Source organism: Eleutherodactylus coqui, chromosome 3 (genome assembly GCF_035609145.1).
Source record: "Eleutherodactylus coqui strain aEleCoq1 chromosome 3, aEleCoq1.hap1, whole genome shotgun sequence".
NCBI classification, from domain to species: domain Eukaryota; kingdom Metazoa; phylum Chordata; class Amphibia; order Anura; family Eleutherodactylidae; genus Eleutherodactylus; species Eleutherodactylus coqui.
The window spans coordinates 202807787-202827765 of record NC_089839.1 but is presented as its reverse complement, the minus strand read 5'-3'; the positions used below and the strand labels follow the sequence as shown (position 1 = coordinate 202827765).

The window sequence follows — 19979 nt, the reverse complement described above, 5'->3', positions numbered from 1 at the left end:
GTGGCAGAAGTCCGTGCTATTCTCCCTAGGTCTTCAATAGGGCTAGCATTGCTGCCGCTTGCCCCATTGAAAACACTGGCGATATGCTTGTTGTATTTCGGCGTCTTTCTTGCGCTGCGAGGCGAGAATTTTTACGTGCTCTCGCAGTGCAAGAAAGAAAATATCGCCAGTGGGTGTCCAACCTAAGGCAGAGAGGGAGTGGAGATCTGGTCCATCCTACTGATCTCTTGCGGCTGAGCCATATAGTGCAGTGGCGCTCCATTTTTACTGCAGCGGTTGAATGCCGATGGGTTATTGCGTTAGAAACAAGGGGGTGCCTGATTCTATATGTCTTTATGAAGAGACGAGAGACTCGGCTAGTTAACATCTATGATCACCAAACCAAGCAGGACCGCACAGGTATCTTTGAGGATCAAGCCATATTTGTGAGACTGCAGTAGTCATTAAAAGTAGCATCTTGTGCAAGACCCACACGGCAGACCTAATTCATATGATGTGGCGATGCCCAAAGCTACATAGATATTGGACCGAAATATGCAGAATAATTAATACAACATTCGGAATAACTTTGGATCTCACACCGTTTGTGTGCATTCTGGGCTACATCCACGACTTGGCATTAGATGAAAACGAAAAGCTAGCGGTAGCCAGACTGCTATATATGGCAAGAAAAACGATTGCGCAGCACTGGCTGGATGAAGACCCTCCCATAATAGGTGAAATTAAAAATAAAGTGGCCCAAATACTTCCATGGGAAAGAAACATATATGTTCAACGCAAAAATAGCCAAATATATTACGATATATGGCTTAGATGGATACAGGCTCAAACCAGAGCAAATCTAGGACAGATAGCGGGATAGGAAGTGCACGGGCGGAGAGAGAGATGGAATGCCGTGTGGGTCAGCATCTGTAACCATGACATCTAACCCGGAAGGGGAAGTAAATAAATGAAAAAACCACAAAAGATGTGTGGGAGGGGGAAAAAATATATATGGTTTATTGAAAAAGAGGAAACGGATAAACAGAACAACGGTTATGATAATAATAAATCTTTGTTGACATATGGTACACGGAAATATGTGAGGTGGAATAGAGAGATCAAATAACTGATGGTGGCATTTGTTCAACCCCCCCCCCCCCGGGCCGAGGAGGAACAATCTGCATTTGTATCTGGACGACGAGAGAAAATAAAACAATGGAACTATAATGGACATTTATCGTTTAAAACCCTCTTTGTTTATAACATAACCAGAACACGAGATGGAACTTACTGATCCTAAGCTACTCATATATACTGGACCAAGGGAGGGAGGGAGGAGGGGGTTGGGGAGGGAAACCGTTATGGACAATGATGACTGATAATATATTTGAAATATGTAAAAGAAAAGTTGGAAATGTTCAATAAAAAATATCTAATTAAAAAAAAAAAAAAAGAAAGGAGCATCTTGTGGTTCATTTGGAGAAACCGCCTGCTGTATTAGTTGTGTTGAGCCATCTAAATTGTTTGTGTTTTTAGTTTTTTTTTTCATTTTTGTTGACAGCTGAAAGTGTGTAAATTTGGTAAATAAACCTAATTTGTAATGGTGGGGGGTAACTTTGATTGCAAGTGTATGACAGAAGAATCATCTTGGTGGCTTGTATGTACTCCGGTGCTGCAGATAAGTGGCTGCCAGTCACTGCCCTTTATCACCTTGTCAGCTAATAAGCCAACCTGCGCGAAGGGGTCGGGGTGCAGCTATGACTTCTGTATATTAGACTATTGTCCTCATTTATGAAGCTCATGACTGAAATCAGGAACAAAACCTCACTTCTCACTTTCTTTACTGCAGGGCATCAAAGGTCTCTACAAGGGGATGGCGGCTCCCATCATTGGAGTCACCCCAATGTTTGCAGTTTGCTTTTTCGGCTTTGGTCTTGGGAAGAAACTCCAGCAGAAGCATCCTGAAGAAGTTCTCACGTAAGACGTAGACTCCAGTATTCTGTGTCTTGGGGGGGAAATAATCATCTTAATTAATTTCTTCAGGTAGTAAGCGATTCCCCTGTGCGCAGGAATCCTCATTAAACAGCGACTTTCACTTCACTGTCGTGTTCAGTTCATAATTTAATTGCTGCTAATTAATCTTCAGTCATCTCAGCGTGGCAACCAAGCGCTTGTGTAATGAATGCTGTGGGGTTGGCAGGTTAAACTCTGAGGTAGTGTGATCTAATATACACTGGTCCCTTTATTAGACCCCATCTAGTAGCGCATTGGACTCCTTTAAACCTTTAGAACTGCAGCAATTCGCCGTGATGGAGACTCCACCAGGTGATGAAATTGTTCTGCAGGAATATCGGCCCCTGCGGACAGGAAGCTGTTTGTAGTTGCCGCAGATTATATGGAGGTTCTGACCAGCTGACAGGAAGGGGTAGTCACTGAGCAGATTAGGATGTGTTTGGACTTCTCACGCTATTTAAGGACGCAACAGTCTCTCACAGCCTGGCTGATAACTGAGAACAGTAGATTGCACTCACCTGCACAGTACATGGAGATGACAAATTTTAGTTTTAGTGTCCCTTTAATACTAGGAGTGACCTTAATGCAGACATCTTTCGGTTGCCCCTCGGTCTTAATTGCTGCTCTTTCAGGCTTTGGATACTGGAGGGGCATGTTCCTGCCACCCCTACTTCCGCCCGGCCTGTGTAAGGTATGTGTGCCCGGCCGTCAGTGTACATATTTGGTGTCGGTCTGGTTGTTGTATCTTCACCCACCATTCCACCTCCGCCCGATACAACCCCAGTCTCCTGCAGATTAGGTGCATTGTGATACCATCTTCTGCTCTATCATGGAACTGTGTATATATAACAGTCTTGTCGTCTTTAAAGGTATCCGCAGCTGTTTGCCGCCGGTATGTTATCCGGGGTCTTTACCACTGCGATCATGGCACCCGGCGAGAGAATCAAGTGTCTATTACAGGTACGCAGCCCACAGGGGAACAAGGTGCATATGTGAAATGATGGCACTAAATAAAATTACCCACAGCTGTAGTGCATTATGGGAGATGGAGTGTTTTGAAACCTGTCGCTGTGCAATGCCTTCCTGTGGTCAGCAGGTGGCATTGTTTCTGACAATGATGAGAATGTACTTCTGCAGCCACAGATACTCCATTGCAGTTTGCATATGTTAAACCCCAGACCATCCCTTCTTGTTATTATAGGGGTCATCTAGTATTGCAGTTCAGCTCCAGTGAAGTGAATGGGACTGAGCTGCAATACCACAGACAACCTGTGTACAAGTGTGGCATTGTTTCTCTTAAGAACGCAGCCATGCTTTTATTAACTCTGGACAAGTCCTTTAACCCCTTAGCAACATCTGTGATACATCGGACGTCTGCAGAGTTTACATGCTGCCGGCTTGTGAGCCAATCTCAATTCCATACACCGTGGGGGTCTTTTGTTGTCTTTGACAACTGACGCATGGTCGTAACAGCTGTGATGGGAGTTCCTTCCGCTTGCAACCGCTTTTTTTTTTTTCCCAGATAATTTTTTTTAAACATCTTCTGACAGCCATAATTTTTCCCTCGACATAGTTGTGCGACGGCTCGCTTTGTGTGGGACGTCCTGTAGTTTCCGTTGATACCTTTTTGGAATTCATACAACTTTTTGATCGCTTTTTATTACATTTTTTTTCTTGGAGACGGGGGTGACCAAAAAAGTGCAATTCTGGCGGGTTTCCCCCCCCCTTCTGCTGACGTTCACTGTGTGGGGTATATAACGCGTTACTTCGATAGATCAGACTTTTTCAGACCCAGCAAGACCAAATGTGTATTTTTGTTTTATTACTTAATGGCTGGAGCAGAGGAAACAACTACATTTTCCAAGACTTTTCACTGGGTTGATTCCTAAAAACTAACTTTTATTTATATTCTAAATAAAATAGGCTCCAAAAACAAACAAACATAAAATGAAACCATTACAAAGTGATTAGATTCCCCACCACCACGATCAGGATTCTGCAGTCTTAAGAGCCCAATGTCAACGGGGGAATTTGATTTGTGGAACCCACGCGGGAGATCCACGAATCAAGCCACCCATAGGGATGCATTAGCACCCGCAAAACAATTTCTAGCAGGCAATCTGTATCATCACAGCCTTGGGGCTTTTCATAAGGCTCTTGGCTGCCATGGCAACAGCACGGCATCCCGCGATCTCATCGTGGGGGCAGTTTGGGACTCCCAAACATAAATCGGGGTATTTAAATACCGCTGTCAGAATTGACCGTGGCATTTAAAGGGGTTCACACCAATAAGTGGGGCAGTTTATCGGAGCTGTTGCCGGTGAGTGTCAGCTGTAAAAAGCAGCCTGCACCAGTGTTTGATAGATCGTGTTACTGTCATACTGCAGGGACGATCAAAGCATCACATGATATAGTCCCCCAAGGGGACTTTAAAGTAAAAAAAAAAATTCAATAAAGTTTTATTAATTGCCAAAAAAAAAGTAATAAAAGTTTTAAATAACCCCCATTTTGCCATATCTATTAAAAAATCTAAATCCATAAGAGTCTGATCTATCAAAGTAGCACATTATTTTTCCGCAAGGTAAATGTCATCCAAAAAAAATTAAAAATAAATAAAGAACGCCAGAAATGCACTTTTTCAGTCACCCTGTCTCCCAAAAAAATGCAATAAAAAGCGATCAAAAAGTCGTATGTATTCCGAATTGCTACCATCGGAAACTACAGAACATCCCGCAAAAAATGGGCCATCGCTGAACTACGTCGACGGAAAAATAAAAGTTATTGCGCACACAAAATGACCGCAGAAAATAATTGAAAAAAATTAAGTCTTTGAAAAAAAATAGTATAGTAAAATAAAAAACCTATACAAGTTTGGTATTGTAGCAATTGTACCGACCCATAGAATAAAGTTATCACGTTGCTTTTGTTGCAGTTTGTATGCCGTAGAAAAAAGCCGCACTGAAAGATGGCAGAATGTGTTTTTTTTTTTTGTTTTGTTTTTTTTCATTTTACTCCACTTAGGATTTTTTAAAAGTTTTTCAGTACATTATATGGTACTTGAAATAGCACCATTGAAAAATACAACTAGTCCCGCAAAAAACAAGCCCTCCTACAGCGACGTCGATGGATAAGTAAAGGAGTTACGATTTTTTTGAAGGGGGGGGGGAGAAAACGAAAATGGAAAAAGAAAAAGGGGACACGTCATTAAGGGGTTAAAGAATAAAAATCCAGATAAGAAAGTTCTCTTTTACCAAATGGTGGTCGCTGAGAAAGCCAAAACCTAAATACAACGGCGGAATTTCAAGAGGGAAGGTTCATCTCCTCTCAAACATATTAAAGCTCTACAACGCATTACATGTACCCAGAGTGCAGCCTTAAAATACAGTTCATCCCAAGAACAAGCCTACATACGGCTGTCAACCAGTTATGGCTCCTGCAATGAAAAGTGCTTGGTTCTTAAGGCTGCCTGCACAGAATCCTCCTGGAAATAGAGCATTCTGCAAATTTTCTTCCCGCGAGCGGAAAATCGCAATTGATTTCTTCTCATGGGCAGGAGAAAACGCTTTTCCATTGCATGCTACAGCCGGCATTTGCTGCGAAATCCGGAGTAGGACGCCCACTCCAGATTCCGCAATGCAAATCCGGCTGTGTGCTGGTGGCCTAAGGCACAAAATAGGCTGGTCACTAAGGGGTTAAGAGCATTTTTACATGTGCGGATCAACTGCCTGTAAAACTAGCGCTGACTGAGAATAAGCCTTTCCTTCATTATGTTTACTCTGGCGAATGATCGTTAGTTACTATCATTGTTCGCCGCCATACTGCGATCATCAGCTGTACATTTCCCTGTTTGCAGCCGACCGGCCATCATTTTTATGTCTGCATAAACAAGCTGATGAGCCAACGAATTGACTGGTCGCTCATTGGGTGATCGTTGGCGCATTTCCACGGACGAATGTTGATCGTCAGGCTGTGTAAAAGGTCCTGAACTTCTTAAGGACCCCAGTGTTTCAGTCCTAAAGGAGCCCCAGTTACAGGGGAAAGAATCACCCTAGTATAATAGTAGTCACTAACCGAACTGGTCTGGGGTCTTCTAAGACCCTGTAGCTCTGCCATGCCAGGGGTCACCAATAATCACATGATTGCTGCGTCAATAGAGAAAACGGCACTGCCGCTTCCTGTATTCTCTACATAGTGCTTCTTGAGCGCAATGTTACCTGCAAAAGAGAAGGTAGAAGCAATCTGCTGCTGCTAGATTGCAGGAGCTTTAAACCCGCACCATATATATTATGATGGTGTGGAGTTAAAGCCCATGACCAACTGCTGTATATTGATGACACTTGGTCCTGAACGGGTTAAATTGCAATCGTTGTTCACAGTTCTTACAGCATATCGTTTCATTTTGCAGATCCAGGCCGCCAGCGGAGAGGTGAAATACGCTGGCCCCATGGACTGCGCCAAGCAAATCTACCGAGAAGCTGGAATTAGAGGAGTGTACAAAGGAACGGTGCTGACGCTGATGAGAGGTATGCAGCACGGAGCACAGTTATAGATCATTTAGATGGAAGCCAGGGAGAGATTCACACTGCAGACTTCAGCCACTAGAGGGAGACGTTACAGAGCAGGAGATGTGTCAGCTTGCAGCGGGGCCAGGGCAATGAAGACAAAACTTTACAGCAGCCTATAGGTTTATGAGGGCTTTCATTAATTCTCACCTACTTCAGCCAGTGCGGGGTACCCTGGCGGCAGTACTTGGCATGTTGGTGGATGATTACAGTCAGCAGCCCCTTCTGCAGATAATGAGAATCAGCAGCAATGTGTAATCTGTATGTTGATTAAATTTCACATCCTAATCGGAATGACGGCTGCACAATTCTGTAAATGAGGTGATTCAAGGTCGGCCCCCCCTTTCCTTCCCCTGGTAGTGAATCGTATTCTTCACGCTGATCTGTACGCCTCCGGAACCTGAAGCTTCAGATCAGTAACACATTCTGGGAAATGACTTTCTATACAAATCAAAGGAGCTTTTACAGAACTGCAGGGGTCCTGGGAAGCAGGTCAATACTCTGGTGGTACTTATCCGCCTAATGGAGGCACTATATAAGCTCCCATACTGTGTTCACAGCAATACAGATGCTGAAAACTGAGGACTTCATGGAGGCTTGAGGCACAATGTACCTCATTGACCTTACTGCTATCTGATCTGCATAGTATTCAGTGTTGCTTGGGCAAACAAAATAGCAGCGCTGCTGACTATCCAATTACTTAGAGGGGTTTTCTGGGACTTTTATTGTTAATGACTTGTCCTCAGGATTGGTCATCAGTAGTTAATCAATAGGGTCCACCAATCAGCTGATCCCAGGCTGCTGTATGATGCTCCGAGTTTGGGTCCGAAGACCTGCGGTCAGGCTGGGACACGCTTCCAAAGTCTGTATGTTAAGCAGATGCTGCAAAAGACAATGTAGACGGCCCCTAAAACCTTCTGTAATGACGTTGCTTTACCTATTCCAACTCCTTTCACCTGTTCCGAGAGTTCACCAGGTGACACGTCTTGCAGAGTTTTTCAGCTACTGCTTATGTCATGTCCGTTGGCTTGCTTTCCTGTAGTCTTTTTGACATCTGGTCCAAATGCTGATTTGAGGGATAGGCGGATAGGACCACATGCATTGGCTGGCTATGCGTAGTAGCATCACCCAAAATGATCCAATTGCACATGCCTGCTCCAGAAGCACCTCTGAGAGGGCGAGCCAGCACAATGCAATTTGGAACTTGTAGTAGAGCTGAAGCACAAGTGATTATGGCAGCAGTGAAGCATATAAGCCATCACAGAGCATGGCAGGAGCAGCAAGTGATCTCAGGATTGGGTAGAACACTGTAAGAAGGTACCAGGCAGACTTATTAGAGTATCTTGGTAAGCTATAGCCAGTTCTTGGGAAATGTCTACGCACTTGGACAAGCCATTTAAAGGGAACCTGTCAGCAGCTTTGAGCCCCATAAACTTATGGGGTCAAAGGTGATGGAACAGGGAGTGCAGGAAGTGATGTTGCATTCTGGCTGGATGCCCCGTTCCAACTGTGTCCCCTCCGAAGTTGGCGTGTCACACACAGTGTGACTCTTTTCAGAAGGCTGTGTGCATAGTCTCCCATTCATCTCTATGGGTGAGCATGCACACAGATGGCTGACGAGTCAAAACTGCATCAGGGCACCCAGTGAGTTTGAAACGCTGCTCCCTGGAATCCCCATTCCCTGCCCTCTTGGCTCCATAACATAGTTTATGGGGCTCAAAGGTGATGACCGGTTCTGTTTAACCCCTTAAGGATGCCACGATTTTTGGCAGATTTTCATTTCTATTTTTCAAAAGCCGTAACTTTTTTTTTTTTTTCCGTTGACGCGGTCGTATAAGGGCTTGTTTTTGCGTGGCGAACTGTAGACTTTATTGGTGTTATTTTTGGGTACATAGACTATATTGTAAAACTTATACATATTTATTTTCTGAGAGTCGGTAGAATTACGATGCCAAACCTCTTATGTTTTTTAGGTTTTTCCGCAATAACACGTTTTTTGAAAATCAATTTTTTTTTTCTAAATTGCTGCATTCGAAGTCCTATAACTTTTTTATTTTTCCATAGACTGAGCTCAGTGAGGGCTTATTTTTTGCGAGACAAGCTGTAGTTTTTATTGGTAAAATTTTGGGGAACATATGGCTTTTTTGATCACTTTTATTGCTTTTATGGGGGGGGGAATTAGCATTTTGCCTCTTCTTCTTTTTTTTTTTTTTTTGTTTGTTTAAATTCTTTTTGCCGTGCAGGATAAATAGCATGTTCAAGTTATTGTACGTGTTGTTACAGATACAACGATACCAAATATGTGGGATTTTAATTTTAAAAAAATTATGCTAATATGAGAAAAAGCACAAAGTTGTTTGTTTTTCTTTTTGTACATTATTTTTATATCTTTTACACATTTTATGTCCCTGTAGGGAACTTGCACCATATGAGCTATGATAAGGCATTGCAGGACTTCTGACACAGTTACGCCCTGTGGTGGGAAAGGGGTTAATTCTCTAGACTGGTATGGGGCCCAGAGGACATACTTCCATAAGGCCATATTCACACCACCAATAGTGAGTTGTGCCTGAGGTTCACGGTAGCAACTCGCATTGCACAGCAGATGGACACCCTGTCCGTGTGCTCTGTGAGACATCCCACATTGCAAGTCCTATTATCGCATGAGAATCACATGAAAATAGGAGCGGCTTCAGTTTTTCCATCTCGCACTATCGGTGCAAGAGAGAACACTCATGTAAGTTAACCCAATGAAAACAATGGGTTAATACAACGAGTGAGTTCAGTGAGTGACTTTTCTATCTGGGCTAATTGTTATAGGTCAGCAGGGTATATTTAATTTCTTGCCGCATTACTGGAGATTTGAACTGGAAACCAGCGCAGAAGCTGAACTTTGTCATTTTCTTGTAGATGTACCTGCAAGCGGAATGTACTTTATGACCTACGAATGGCTGAAAACCGTCCTCACGCCAGAAGGCCACAGGTAATTTGCTGGGATTTTTTTCATCGTTGGTGGACTTTAGACAGGATGATTTATAGTCCCTGGGATTCATAACGTGATGAAGATCAGGTGTTAACAGCATAAGTGTTGATGCGGTTTCTAACACCCTCGTTCCAATAATAATAAACTTTATTTGTATAGCGCCAACATATTCCGAAGCGCCTACATAGACACGGGGAATACAGAAAGACAAAATACAAACATTACAGAACCACAATTGCATAGTAATCAGTTGATGGAAACAATAGGGGTGAGGGTCCTTCTCCAACGAGCTTACATACTACAAGGAATGGGGTGATACGGAAGGTAAAGGGGCTGGAGATGTGCACGGTATGGCGAGGTGGACAGTGAGGGATGCTATACACAGACAATGGTCAGACGTTTAGCCGTGTGACGGCAGAAACGGTATGACTGCAGGAGCGGTTTATGACTGCTAGCAGGGATTGCAGTCAGTAGGTCAGGGAGCATGTTATCAGGCGGAGTACAGAGGGGTTTGTTTAGGGAATGCGGTATGCCTCCCTGAAGAGGTGCGTTTTTAGAGCACGCCTGAAGTTCTGCGAGTCCTGGATTGCTCAGGTAGCCTTTTGTAGTGCGTTCCAGAGGACCGGTGCCGCTCTGGAGAAGTCTTGGAGGCGGGAATGAGAAGTTCGAATTAAAGGGGCGCTCAGTCTGGTTTCGCTAGCAGAGCGGAGAGCCCGGGCTGGTTGATGTATTGAGATGAGGGAGGCGATATAGGAGGGCGCTGCACTGTGGAGGGCTTTGTGGATGAAGGTAGCAAGTTTAAATTGAATTCTGTATTTAACGGGCAGCCAGTGCAGTGACCGGCACAGGACAGAGGCGTCTGAGTAGCGGCTGGACAGGAAGATGTGCCTGGCTGCCGCATTCAGGATGGATTAGAGAGGGTAGAGACTGGTGCAGGGGAGGCCGATCAGCAACGAGTTGCAATAATCGAGCCGGGAGTGGATGAGGGCAACAGTAAGCGTTTTTAACGTGTTCACAGTCAGAAAAGAGCGGATTCTTGCGATGTTCTTGAGGTGCAGCTGACATGTTCGGGCAAGAGATTGGATGTAGGGGGTAAATGATAGATCAGAGTCGAATATGACCCCAAGGCAGCGGGCGTGCTGTCTAGGTGTTATGGTGGTGCCACACACTGAGATGGAGATGTCAGGATGAGGTCGGAGGGTGGAAACACCAGTAAGTCAGTTTTAGAGAGGTTTAGTTTTAGGTAGAGAGGACATGGTGTTAGAGACAGCGGACAGACAGTCAGTGATGTTTTGGAGGAAAGGTGCAGAGATGTCACGGGAAGAGGTGTATAGCTGGGTGTCATCAGCATAGAGGTGGTATTGGACGCCAAATCTCCTGATGGTTTGTCCAATAGGGGCTGTGTAGATAGAGAAAAGAAGGGGGCCAAGGACCGAGCCCTGGGGGACCCCAACAGCAAGGGGAAGAAGAGGGGAGGTAGAGCCAGCAAAGGAGACACTGAAAGAGCGGTCAGATAGGTAGGAAGAGAACCAGGAGAGGGCAGTGTCCTTTAGGCCGATGGAGCGAAGCATACTAGGTGGAGTTTGTGGTCAACACTGTCAAATGCTGTGCAAATGTCGAGGAGGATCAGTAGGGAGTAATCACCCCTCGATTTAGCTGTCAGTAGGTCATCGGATACCCTTGTAAGGGCAGTTTCTGTCGAGTGTAGGGGTCAGAAGTCAGACTGTAGGGGGTCTAGGAGAGAGTGCTCTGATAGATAGCTTACAAGGCGGGAGTAAACCAGGCGTTCTAGTAGTTTGGAGATGAAGGGGAGGTTTGAGCTGGGTCGGTAGTTTGCAGCATCAGTCGCGTCCAGAGTCGGCTTCTTTAGCAGTGGGGATATAATGGCGTGTTTGAAAGAAGAGGGAAAGATGCCAGATGTCAGAGAGAGGTTGAATATAGTGGTGAGATGGGAGATGACCACTGGGGAGAAGGAACGGAGGAGGTGTGAGGGGAGGGGGTCGCTAGCGCAGGTGGTGGGGCGAGCAGAGAAGAGCAATTTGGAGACTTCTTCCTTTGTCGCTGGTCTGAGTACAGACAGTGAGCAGGAGCTAGATGCAGTGCTGACAAGACTAGGGTCGGGGTTAGTCTGGGATTGGGAAGTTATTTCCTGACGGATGTCATCAATTTTCATTTTGAAGTAAGCAGCCAGCACTGGGATCCGTCACGGGGCTGAGAAGGGAGTGAAAAGTATCAAAGAGCCATTTATGGTTGTGCGATAGTGAGGAGACTACAGAGTAATGGTAGTTACCCATACTACAGGTGAATTGTGAGTGTCCTAGGTCCCCGGTCTGGGACTAGTGACATCACAGAAGGCAAACATTGGCATCGTTTAATGTGAACAAGGGGAAAGTAATCGCCCTGCTACCGAAGACCACCACTGGGCACCATGAAACTTGCATAAAGTGCTTCTAGACATGTCATCAGGATTATGTTGGTCATATGCGCTTTCTTCTAATTGACTTGGAAGAGGAAAAAACTGCTACTTTAGGGCGCCTACCCACTTGCGTTGCCGATTTTCGCGCGTGAAAAACGCGGCGTTTTCACGCGTTTTTCGTCGCGTTTTTTGCAGCCCTCCATTGACAATCATGGGTGCATTAAGAGAAAAATAAGGAGACCTATGCAACTGACAGTTCCTATGTGAAAAAACCCCACGAAACGGAAAAAAAACCCCAGATGGACAAGAACACATTCTATACGAATTGCTCTTGAGAAAAAACGCAAAACATCACAGGAAAAAAGTTGCATGTAGCAGTTATTGGTGCGGATCCACACCAGTTGGTGCAGGTTTTGACACAGATCCACAGCAGATTTTACCCTTTTAATTGAAGAGATGAAGTCTGCTATGGATCAGCATCACATTTGTATCAAAATCCCCACTAATGGTGCAGAAAATCCACACCAAATCCACTTCGTGTGAACACTCCCCAAAACTGGTCTACACACCATAGGAATCCCAAAGATCTCTGCATGAATTGAATGCTGGTCACACAGGTGTGCTGCTGCTACATCTTGGGAGAACTGGAGAGTGCCAAGTGCTTGAACTCTGCTATCAGCACAACCGCTACTCCGTTCATCTGGGGAGCTTTGGGACCCCCATTCTCTGGATCAGTGGGGGTCTCAGCAGGTCTACCTCCACTGATCAGATCCTGTAGATGGGGGATAACTTTCTATTTTGGCACAATCTCTTTAAGTATCTCCCTGCACTGAAGATCTGCCATTTAGGGAATTGCAACACAGTCCTATTGGCAGTGGTCCTAGAGGTTGGCACCTTTTGCACTGAACAGAATGTCATGATGTGTCCTTGTAATCTGCTTAAAAGAGGAACAGCACTTTAAAAAAACAACAAAAAAAAAACCCCTTTTAACATACTGGAGCAACACATTACAGGTTTTGATCAGTGGGGATCTCGGTTCTGAGACCCCTGTTGATTGCTGAAACCAAAGAGCTGTAGCTAAAGATAGACATGGTTTGCTTGCCTCCGGGTTTTCTATTTTTCTGTGTTTTTTTTTTTTTTTGTTTTTTTTTTAATTTAAAAAAACACTTCTATTAACATCTATGCATCCATCTTTAGCTGCTGAGAGGCTCCAGTTGACAAGCAGCGATGACAGTCAGAGGGGCACAGTGCTTGGATGAGCGCTGCAGCGCCTTCATGATTAGCGGTCAGCTGAGGTCTCAGCACCCAGACCTTCACTGATCAAAACTTGACATTTTTTAAGACTATGCTCACATGGATCAGAATTGGTGCACATTTTCCACTGTGGAAAATCTGCACCAAAATCCGGATCAAATCTCTCGTCAACAACCGTACCATTGGTGCGAGTTTGGACAGACCGCAGCAGACTTTAATCCTTTCAATTGAGAGGGTGAAATCAGCTGTGGTCTGTGCTTAAAAAAAAAAAAAAAAAAAAATGCTCCAAATAGTGATGAATTTGACATGGATTATGTCGCAGATCTTCACCCAAATCCGCTAAATATTCCCCAAGATTGTTACTCTTTAAACAATCTTGGGGAATATCCCTTTAAAGAGATTCTATGAACGTGTAATAAACGTCTGGTGGGGGCTTCTAACTGCAAGGACCTCTGTCAACTGAAATGGGAAGGTCGATCGTCCTCATTTCTTTCTGAGACCACCTGAGAGATTATGGAGGCACAGCCCCTTCGTTTTGTGGTTATTGTATATTACCCGCCCAGCACTTAGACAAGCGTATAAACAGCAGAGCCGTTGGTTGTCGGCACTTCCTGCTCCGGGGTAAGTTTGCTGATTCTCCGCGCGATTTAGCGCAGTTCTGTGCCTTTTCCCTGTGCACAGGCGGAGGGAGCCAGAATATCTGGTTTGGTGAGTCCGCAGCGCAGTGTGGGAAGGGATTCTGTCTGTTTGTTGTGTGCACAGATATAATTGGTGTAAATAAAAGTAAATCCCTATAATTATCCAAGTATTACATGCCATCCATCACAGTACATGACCTCTATTATCACGTGTAGCTTAGTAAGTGGGAGAGGCGGCAGAATAGAATGAGACTACAGATGCAGCAGAGCCAAAATGGTCACCGTAATATGCTGTTCTCTGTGGTTTTACATGGGACTGCAAGTAATGCTGTGGTGTATATCATAGAGCACCGCAAGGAGGAAAAAAATCAGCTCTACTACATCTTGCTCATCTACAGAATGTGTAGAGGTGAATATGAGTGCATGTGTACATTCACGCGTAGGGCAAATGCTGCGGATTTTCCAAAGTTGAAAATTACGCCGTATTTACGCATCCAAAATGATTGTTGCGAATTTTGACTAAAAATCAGCTGGCAGATACAGCGCTCGCTTACTGATTCTTTACACTATCGGCACAGCCCGGCATAGAGGGGTCTCTAGTGAGTGCAGCGCCGCTGGTGAAGGGATGCTCTGCTCACTAGATGGTACCAGACTGTGCTGATAAAGCGCCTCCCAAGTCTTTGCACAGACTTTCTGTTGGATGCGGAAATTCTGCAGCATTTCCACCTCTTATAAACGTACCTTTTAAGAGTTTTTCCCCAGAAAACCCGTCTTCAGGATAAGTGATCAGTAGTCGATCGTTGAGGGTCCGCCACTCAGGATTCCTAGTGATCAGCTGATCGAAGAGGCTACGGATTTCGGGTGAGCACCAAAACCTCTTCTCAGGCCAGTGATGTCTCGTTCATCGGTCACATGGCCTGAGAGTTGCTCCGTCCCTTTGAAATGCACCTGGGTCCGCGACAAATGCGTAATGCGCATGTATTAATGCCCTGATACAAATCAATGGGGATTTGGTGCTCCATATTGTGTGCATAATACAGAGCGTATTTTCGCCCGTGAGACTGATCCCTAAGGTGATGTTGACGCGGGGCAGGTTTGCTGTGGATTGTCCGCAGCGGACGTTCTGCAGCAGATCCACAGCTGAAAGTCTGCATCAAAACCCTCACTATTTGGTGCAGAATTCCCCCCTCATTGAGAAGAGGTGGATTCCTTAAGTGTAAACGGCGATACGATTGGCACGCTGCGGATTAGAATGACACGGGTTTTATGCAGACCTTTTTTTTGGCAGCGTGTGGACAAGATTTTGTAAATCTCATCCACTTTGCTGCTACTGTAAATGCTGTGGATTTTCTGTGCGGCCAAATCCGCCGCGTGTGAACCTGGTCTAAGGGGTTATTTCTGCATATGATGCATTGGAACAGACTATCAGGACAGGTGAGAGATCTGTGCAGCTGCTGATGTGCTTGGCTCACAGAGGATTGTCTAGCAAACCCTCAGCTGTGAGAGGTATCAGGACTGATTTTGCAGTATATACCATGTTGGCTCAGTCGCCCATCTGCTATATTCTGTTGTGAGGCTGGCTGTCCGCCAATAAGTTAATTTGGATTTTTCCTTCCTCTCCCCTCCTGGCAGTGTAAGTGAGCTGAGTGTTCCTCGAATTCTGTTTGCCGGAGGAATGGCTGGAATCTTTAACTGGGCCGTCGCTATTCCCCCAGACGTGCTAAAATCCCGTTTCCAGACAGGTGGGTGATCGGCTCTTCGCTGTGAGTATCTGCGGACCGGCGTGTTAATGGTGGAGTCATATTTCATGAAATCCCTCTTCTTTTCTTCCTCCTCCTCCTTTTTCCACCTCTTCAAGTGCTAATAATTTCTGAGCCTCTTGTGAATTGAATGAGAGTCTGCGTGCCGATAACGAGTGATGAAGCAGAGCCGAGCTGCAGCCAAAAAATGCTCCATATTGATATGTAGTGCAGGCAAAACAGTGCTGCAGAATACAGAGATAGCGGGTCAGGCAGTGATCAGTGATGCCCAACAAGAGGCTCACCAGCAGGTGATGGAGCACTACAACTCCCAGCATTCTAAAAGGGTTATCCTTTTAAATGCACTAGCTATATGGACAAAAAAAATGTACATATAGAACAGAAGAGGCTGATTTTTTTTCCCCCCCGCTGTTGCAGCAGGAGCTCCGCTGTCCATCACAGCCGGCTTCCGCTGCGGTATGGCGCAGGCTCACTTATGAGCCCATGCCACCGACAAGATGTATGTTGCGTCCTGTTGCATTAAGTACCATGCGCTGAGTATGTAAACTTATGTCATGTGTCCTGTGGTTTTAAAGGGTTAGAGGAGTTGTACAAAGATGGACTTATTACCTAGCCTGTAGATAGGTGGTAAGTCTGATCGGTGAAGATCTCACTTCTGAGACCCCCACTGATCCCAAGGATTGGAGAGGAGATTGAATGTAATAGTGGTCACACGTACGGCGCCGCTCCATTTATCTTCAGTGAGACTGCCAGGGATGGCTAGGCAGTTGTACTCTATTTCCGTCAGCTCCATTGAAATGAATGGAGAGGCACTACACATGCGTGACCGCCACACCTATCGTTATCTCCTCTTCTCCAGTCTGACCCACCGATCAGACTTATCGCCTATACCAGGAAGAAATAGATGGTGAGTGGAGGTCTGAGCGCAGAAATGTCTGATTGTTGTAGGTTGGACTGCTGAGACCTCGAATGGCACATGATGAATGTTATGTGAATGGAGCGCATGTTTTACCACCACTCCATTCACATCTATGCCAAGCACATCGCTGTTCCTCCATTCCATAGAAGCGAATGGAGTGGTGGTCCCAGATGTTCACCGCTACTCCATTCACTTCTAGCATTTAAGTGTGCCGGTTTTTGGATCACTGGGGGTCCCAGTAGTTGGACTCCCAGCAATCTGATCTTTAACCTCTATCCAGTACATAAGTGGTAAATGTCTGTAGTGGAAAACCCCTTTAAGAATAAAGCATCTAATATATTTCTATCTCTTCACAGCCCCGGCAGGAAAATATCCGAACGGATTCCGGGATGTCTTGCGTGAATTAATCCGTGAGGAAGGAATCGGATCGCTGTATAAAGGCTTCACGCCAGTTATGCTCCGGGCCTTCCCAGCCAATGCTGTAAGTATCAGCTTGCTGGTTCTAGTCTGTTATGACTAGTTCCTGTGCTGTGTGATGCAATCTATTGCTCCCTGTTATCAGTCAGTTCATGATGGGCAGAACCTGACTGTTGTGATCCTTTACCAAAGGCTTCACAGTCCAGAAACCACCTGCGCCCAATGATTAGTGCTTTATTACTTCTCTCCTGGGCTGCGATAGATATGTAGATATATAATATGATTGCTATCATTATTACATAAGCAGCTGACTTTGGCGGTCCTTTAATATACTAGCGCCGGACCTGATTTTGTGATGTTTCCGCACCTACCACACTGCTGCTCTGCCATTAATGTAATTGATTGTTTGAAAACCATTAGGGATTTCCAGACCAATTGCAGAAAACGGTTCATAATCCTGGATTATTGGATTTCCCCATGCTGGAAATAATCTCTAAATCCTAGGTGGTCTGTTCAACGTGCACGCCGACCTGTTAATCAATAGGCTGTACAAAAAGAGAACCAGAACATGGGCTGGGTTTCCACAGAGCGTTTGTAGGGCGGAAATGTGCAGGTGGGTGTGAACCATGTGATAACGAAAACAAAGATCTGGTACCGTGTTAGCCAGTAGAGCAAAATGTGATTGTTCTCAGCAAGAGAAACGACGTAATCTTGTAGATATGATACCTTTCAATGGCTAACAAAAATACATGATGTAATAATAGCGAGCTTGCGAACCAACGCAGGGTTCTTCTTCAGGCTTATGGATTGGATCTGAAGAGGCATGGATATTTATACACACTTATAACATGCATACTTATGACAAGGCACAGATATGGATGTGATTGGTTCGCACTTAAAAGGAATTCTGCAACAGCAAACAAACTTTTTTTGTCTAGGCACTGATAGCGGAGTGAACGTTTTAGGGTCCCTAAATTACTGTTGGAGGGGGGGGGGGGGGAAAGGTCGTCAGGCTAGAAATGCTACAAGAGGTACACTGACATTTTTAGCTAAACACTGATAAGGGAGTGAAAGTTTACGGTCCCTGAATTACTGTTGATGGGGGTCTTATCTGTATAATAAATGTCTCACACTTCCCATTCACGCATAAATCCTGGGGAATAATTTAACCCAGTATCCAGCGTGTCAAAGGTTGTTATCAATTTATATTCCCAAATTCTTCTGTGGTTTTGTGACTTGAAACCACCCTTCAATATCAAGACTCTCATATCTCCTATGTCATGTCCACGGTTAGAGAAGTGCTCAGCCACAGGTAATTCTATTTTTCTGTGTTCAATCGTGTGGCGATGAGATCTCATCCTGGCTTTCAGTTTTTGCCCTGTTTCTCCAACATAAAGACCCCCAATAGGACATTTACTGCACATGATCAGGTACACAACATTGGACGAGGAACATGTGAATGTCCCTGGGATCTTATAGTCCTGCTGTGTGTTGGGGATCCGTATCCTGTCTGCAGTCAGTATATGAGATATGAGAGTTTTGATATTGAAGGGTGGTTTCAAGTCACAAAACCACAGAAGAATTTGGGAATATAAATTGATAACAACCTTTGACACGCTGAATACTGGGTTAAATTATTCCCCAGGATTTATGCGTGAATGGGAGGTGTGAGACATTTATTGCACAGATAAGACCCCCATCAACAGTAATTCAGGGACCATAAACTTTCACTCCCTTATCAGTGTTTAGCTAAAAATGTCAGTGTACCTCTTGTAGCATGCTGACCTTTCCCCCCAACAGTAATTTAGGGACCATAAAACGTTCACTCCGCTATCAGTGCCTAGACAAAAAAAGTTTGTTTGCTGTTGCAGAATTCCTTTTAAGTGCGAACCAATCACATCCATATCTGTGCCTTGTCATAAGTATGTATGTTATAAGTGTGTATAAATATCCATGCCTCTTCAGATCCAATCCATAAGCCTGAAGAAGAACCCTGCGTTGGTTCGGAAGCTCGCTATTATAACATCATGCATTTTTGTTAGCCATTAAAAGGTATCCTATCTACAAGATTACGTCGTTTCTCTTGCTGAGAACAATCACACCATGTGATAACATCACACATGAGTCTCGGGTTTAGCAGCAGGTACAGGTGAGGCATTGGCTTGTTTTTCACCTGTAGTTGCTGCAAACCTCTGGCCTTCGTAGTATGATACATGCTGTTTTGCCCCACAGTTTGAACCTGCACTGTGGAAAGCAAGCCTTAAAGGGGTTGTACTTGATAAATGGCCTGTCTGTAGAATAGGCTATCAATAGGAGGTGAGCAGAGGTCTGCTGCCCGGAATCCCTGCCAGTCAGCTGTTGGCTCAAGTACAAGTGCACCAGCCCAGCAGAGTTATGCAGAAAACAGACAGCTCCGTTCCTACTGCAGTGGCTAGACTTGGTATTGCAGGCAATGTTCCCAGTGAATAGGAGCTGTACATGTAATACTAAACCTGACCACTGCAGTGGGAACGGAGCAGTCTGCTACATTCAAAAAAATGAGTTTAGTGCACAAGTGCTTCAGCCCAGTGAACAGCTAGTAGTTGTAGGGAGTTCCAGATGGTAGACCCCCCACTGATTTTATTATTGGTGGCTTGTTCTAAGCATAGCACTTCAATCAGCAAAAACCACAATGTATATAAAACGCTCTTAGGGTACATTCACAGGTAGCAGAATTGGTGCCGCTTTTTCCACAACAGAAAATCACCCAAATTCACAGATTCTGCAACACAATCCGCACTACTACTGCAGATTTTACCACGGATCCACAGCAGATTTAACCCCTTCAATTGATAGGGTGAAATCTGCTGCAGATCCATTTCAAAAACCATCTCCATCTGTGGTTTTTGACAGTTTCGATGTGAATTTTCCACTCGATTGGGTGAGGCTATTGGAAAGGTGCGTGTGGCCATTTTCTCTTACACCTTTTTCTGCCCTCCTGTGCATTTATTTATTTATCCCCTACATTTTGGAAATCCCTGATTAAATCTCCTCCC

The 19979-nt window shown here is 44.8% G+C and overlaps 1 protein-coding gene across 1 annotated transcript in view; it reads left to right on the top strand.

The window, feature by feature from the left end:
- The window catches only part of SLC25A20 (solute carrier family 25 member 20), a 30817-nt gene that overhangs the window by 10014 nt on the left and 824 nt on the right, over positions 1 to 19979 (top strand). The window contains exons 3-8 of the mRNA XM_066596808.1: positions 1832 to 1959; positions 2865 to 2955; positions 6401 to 6518; positions 9468 to 9540; positions 15481 to 15590; positions 16884 to 17008. Coding sequence (XP_066452905.1) covers positions 1832 to 1959; positions 2865 to 2955; positions 6401 to 6518; positions 9468 to 9540; positions 15481 to 15590; positions 16884 to 17008 — 645 coding nt within the window. The remainder of the gene's footprint in view (positions 1 to 1831; positions 1960 to 2864; positions 2956 to 6400; positions 6519 to 9467; positions 9541 to 15480; positions 15591 to 16883; positions 17009 to 19979) is intronic.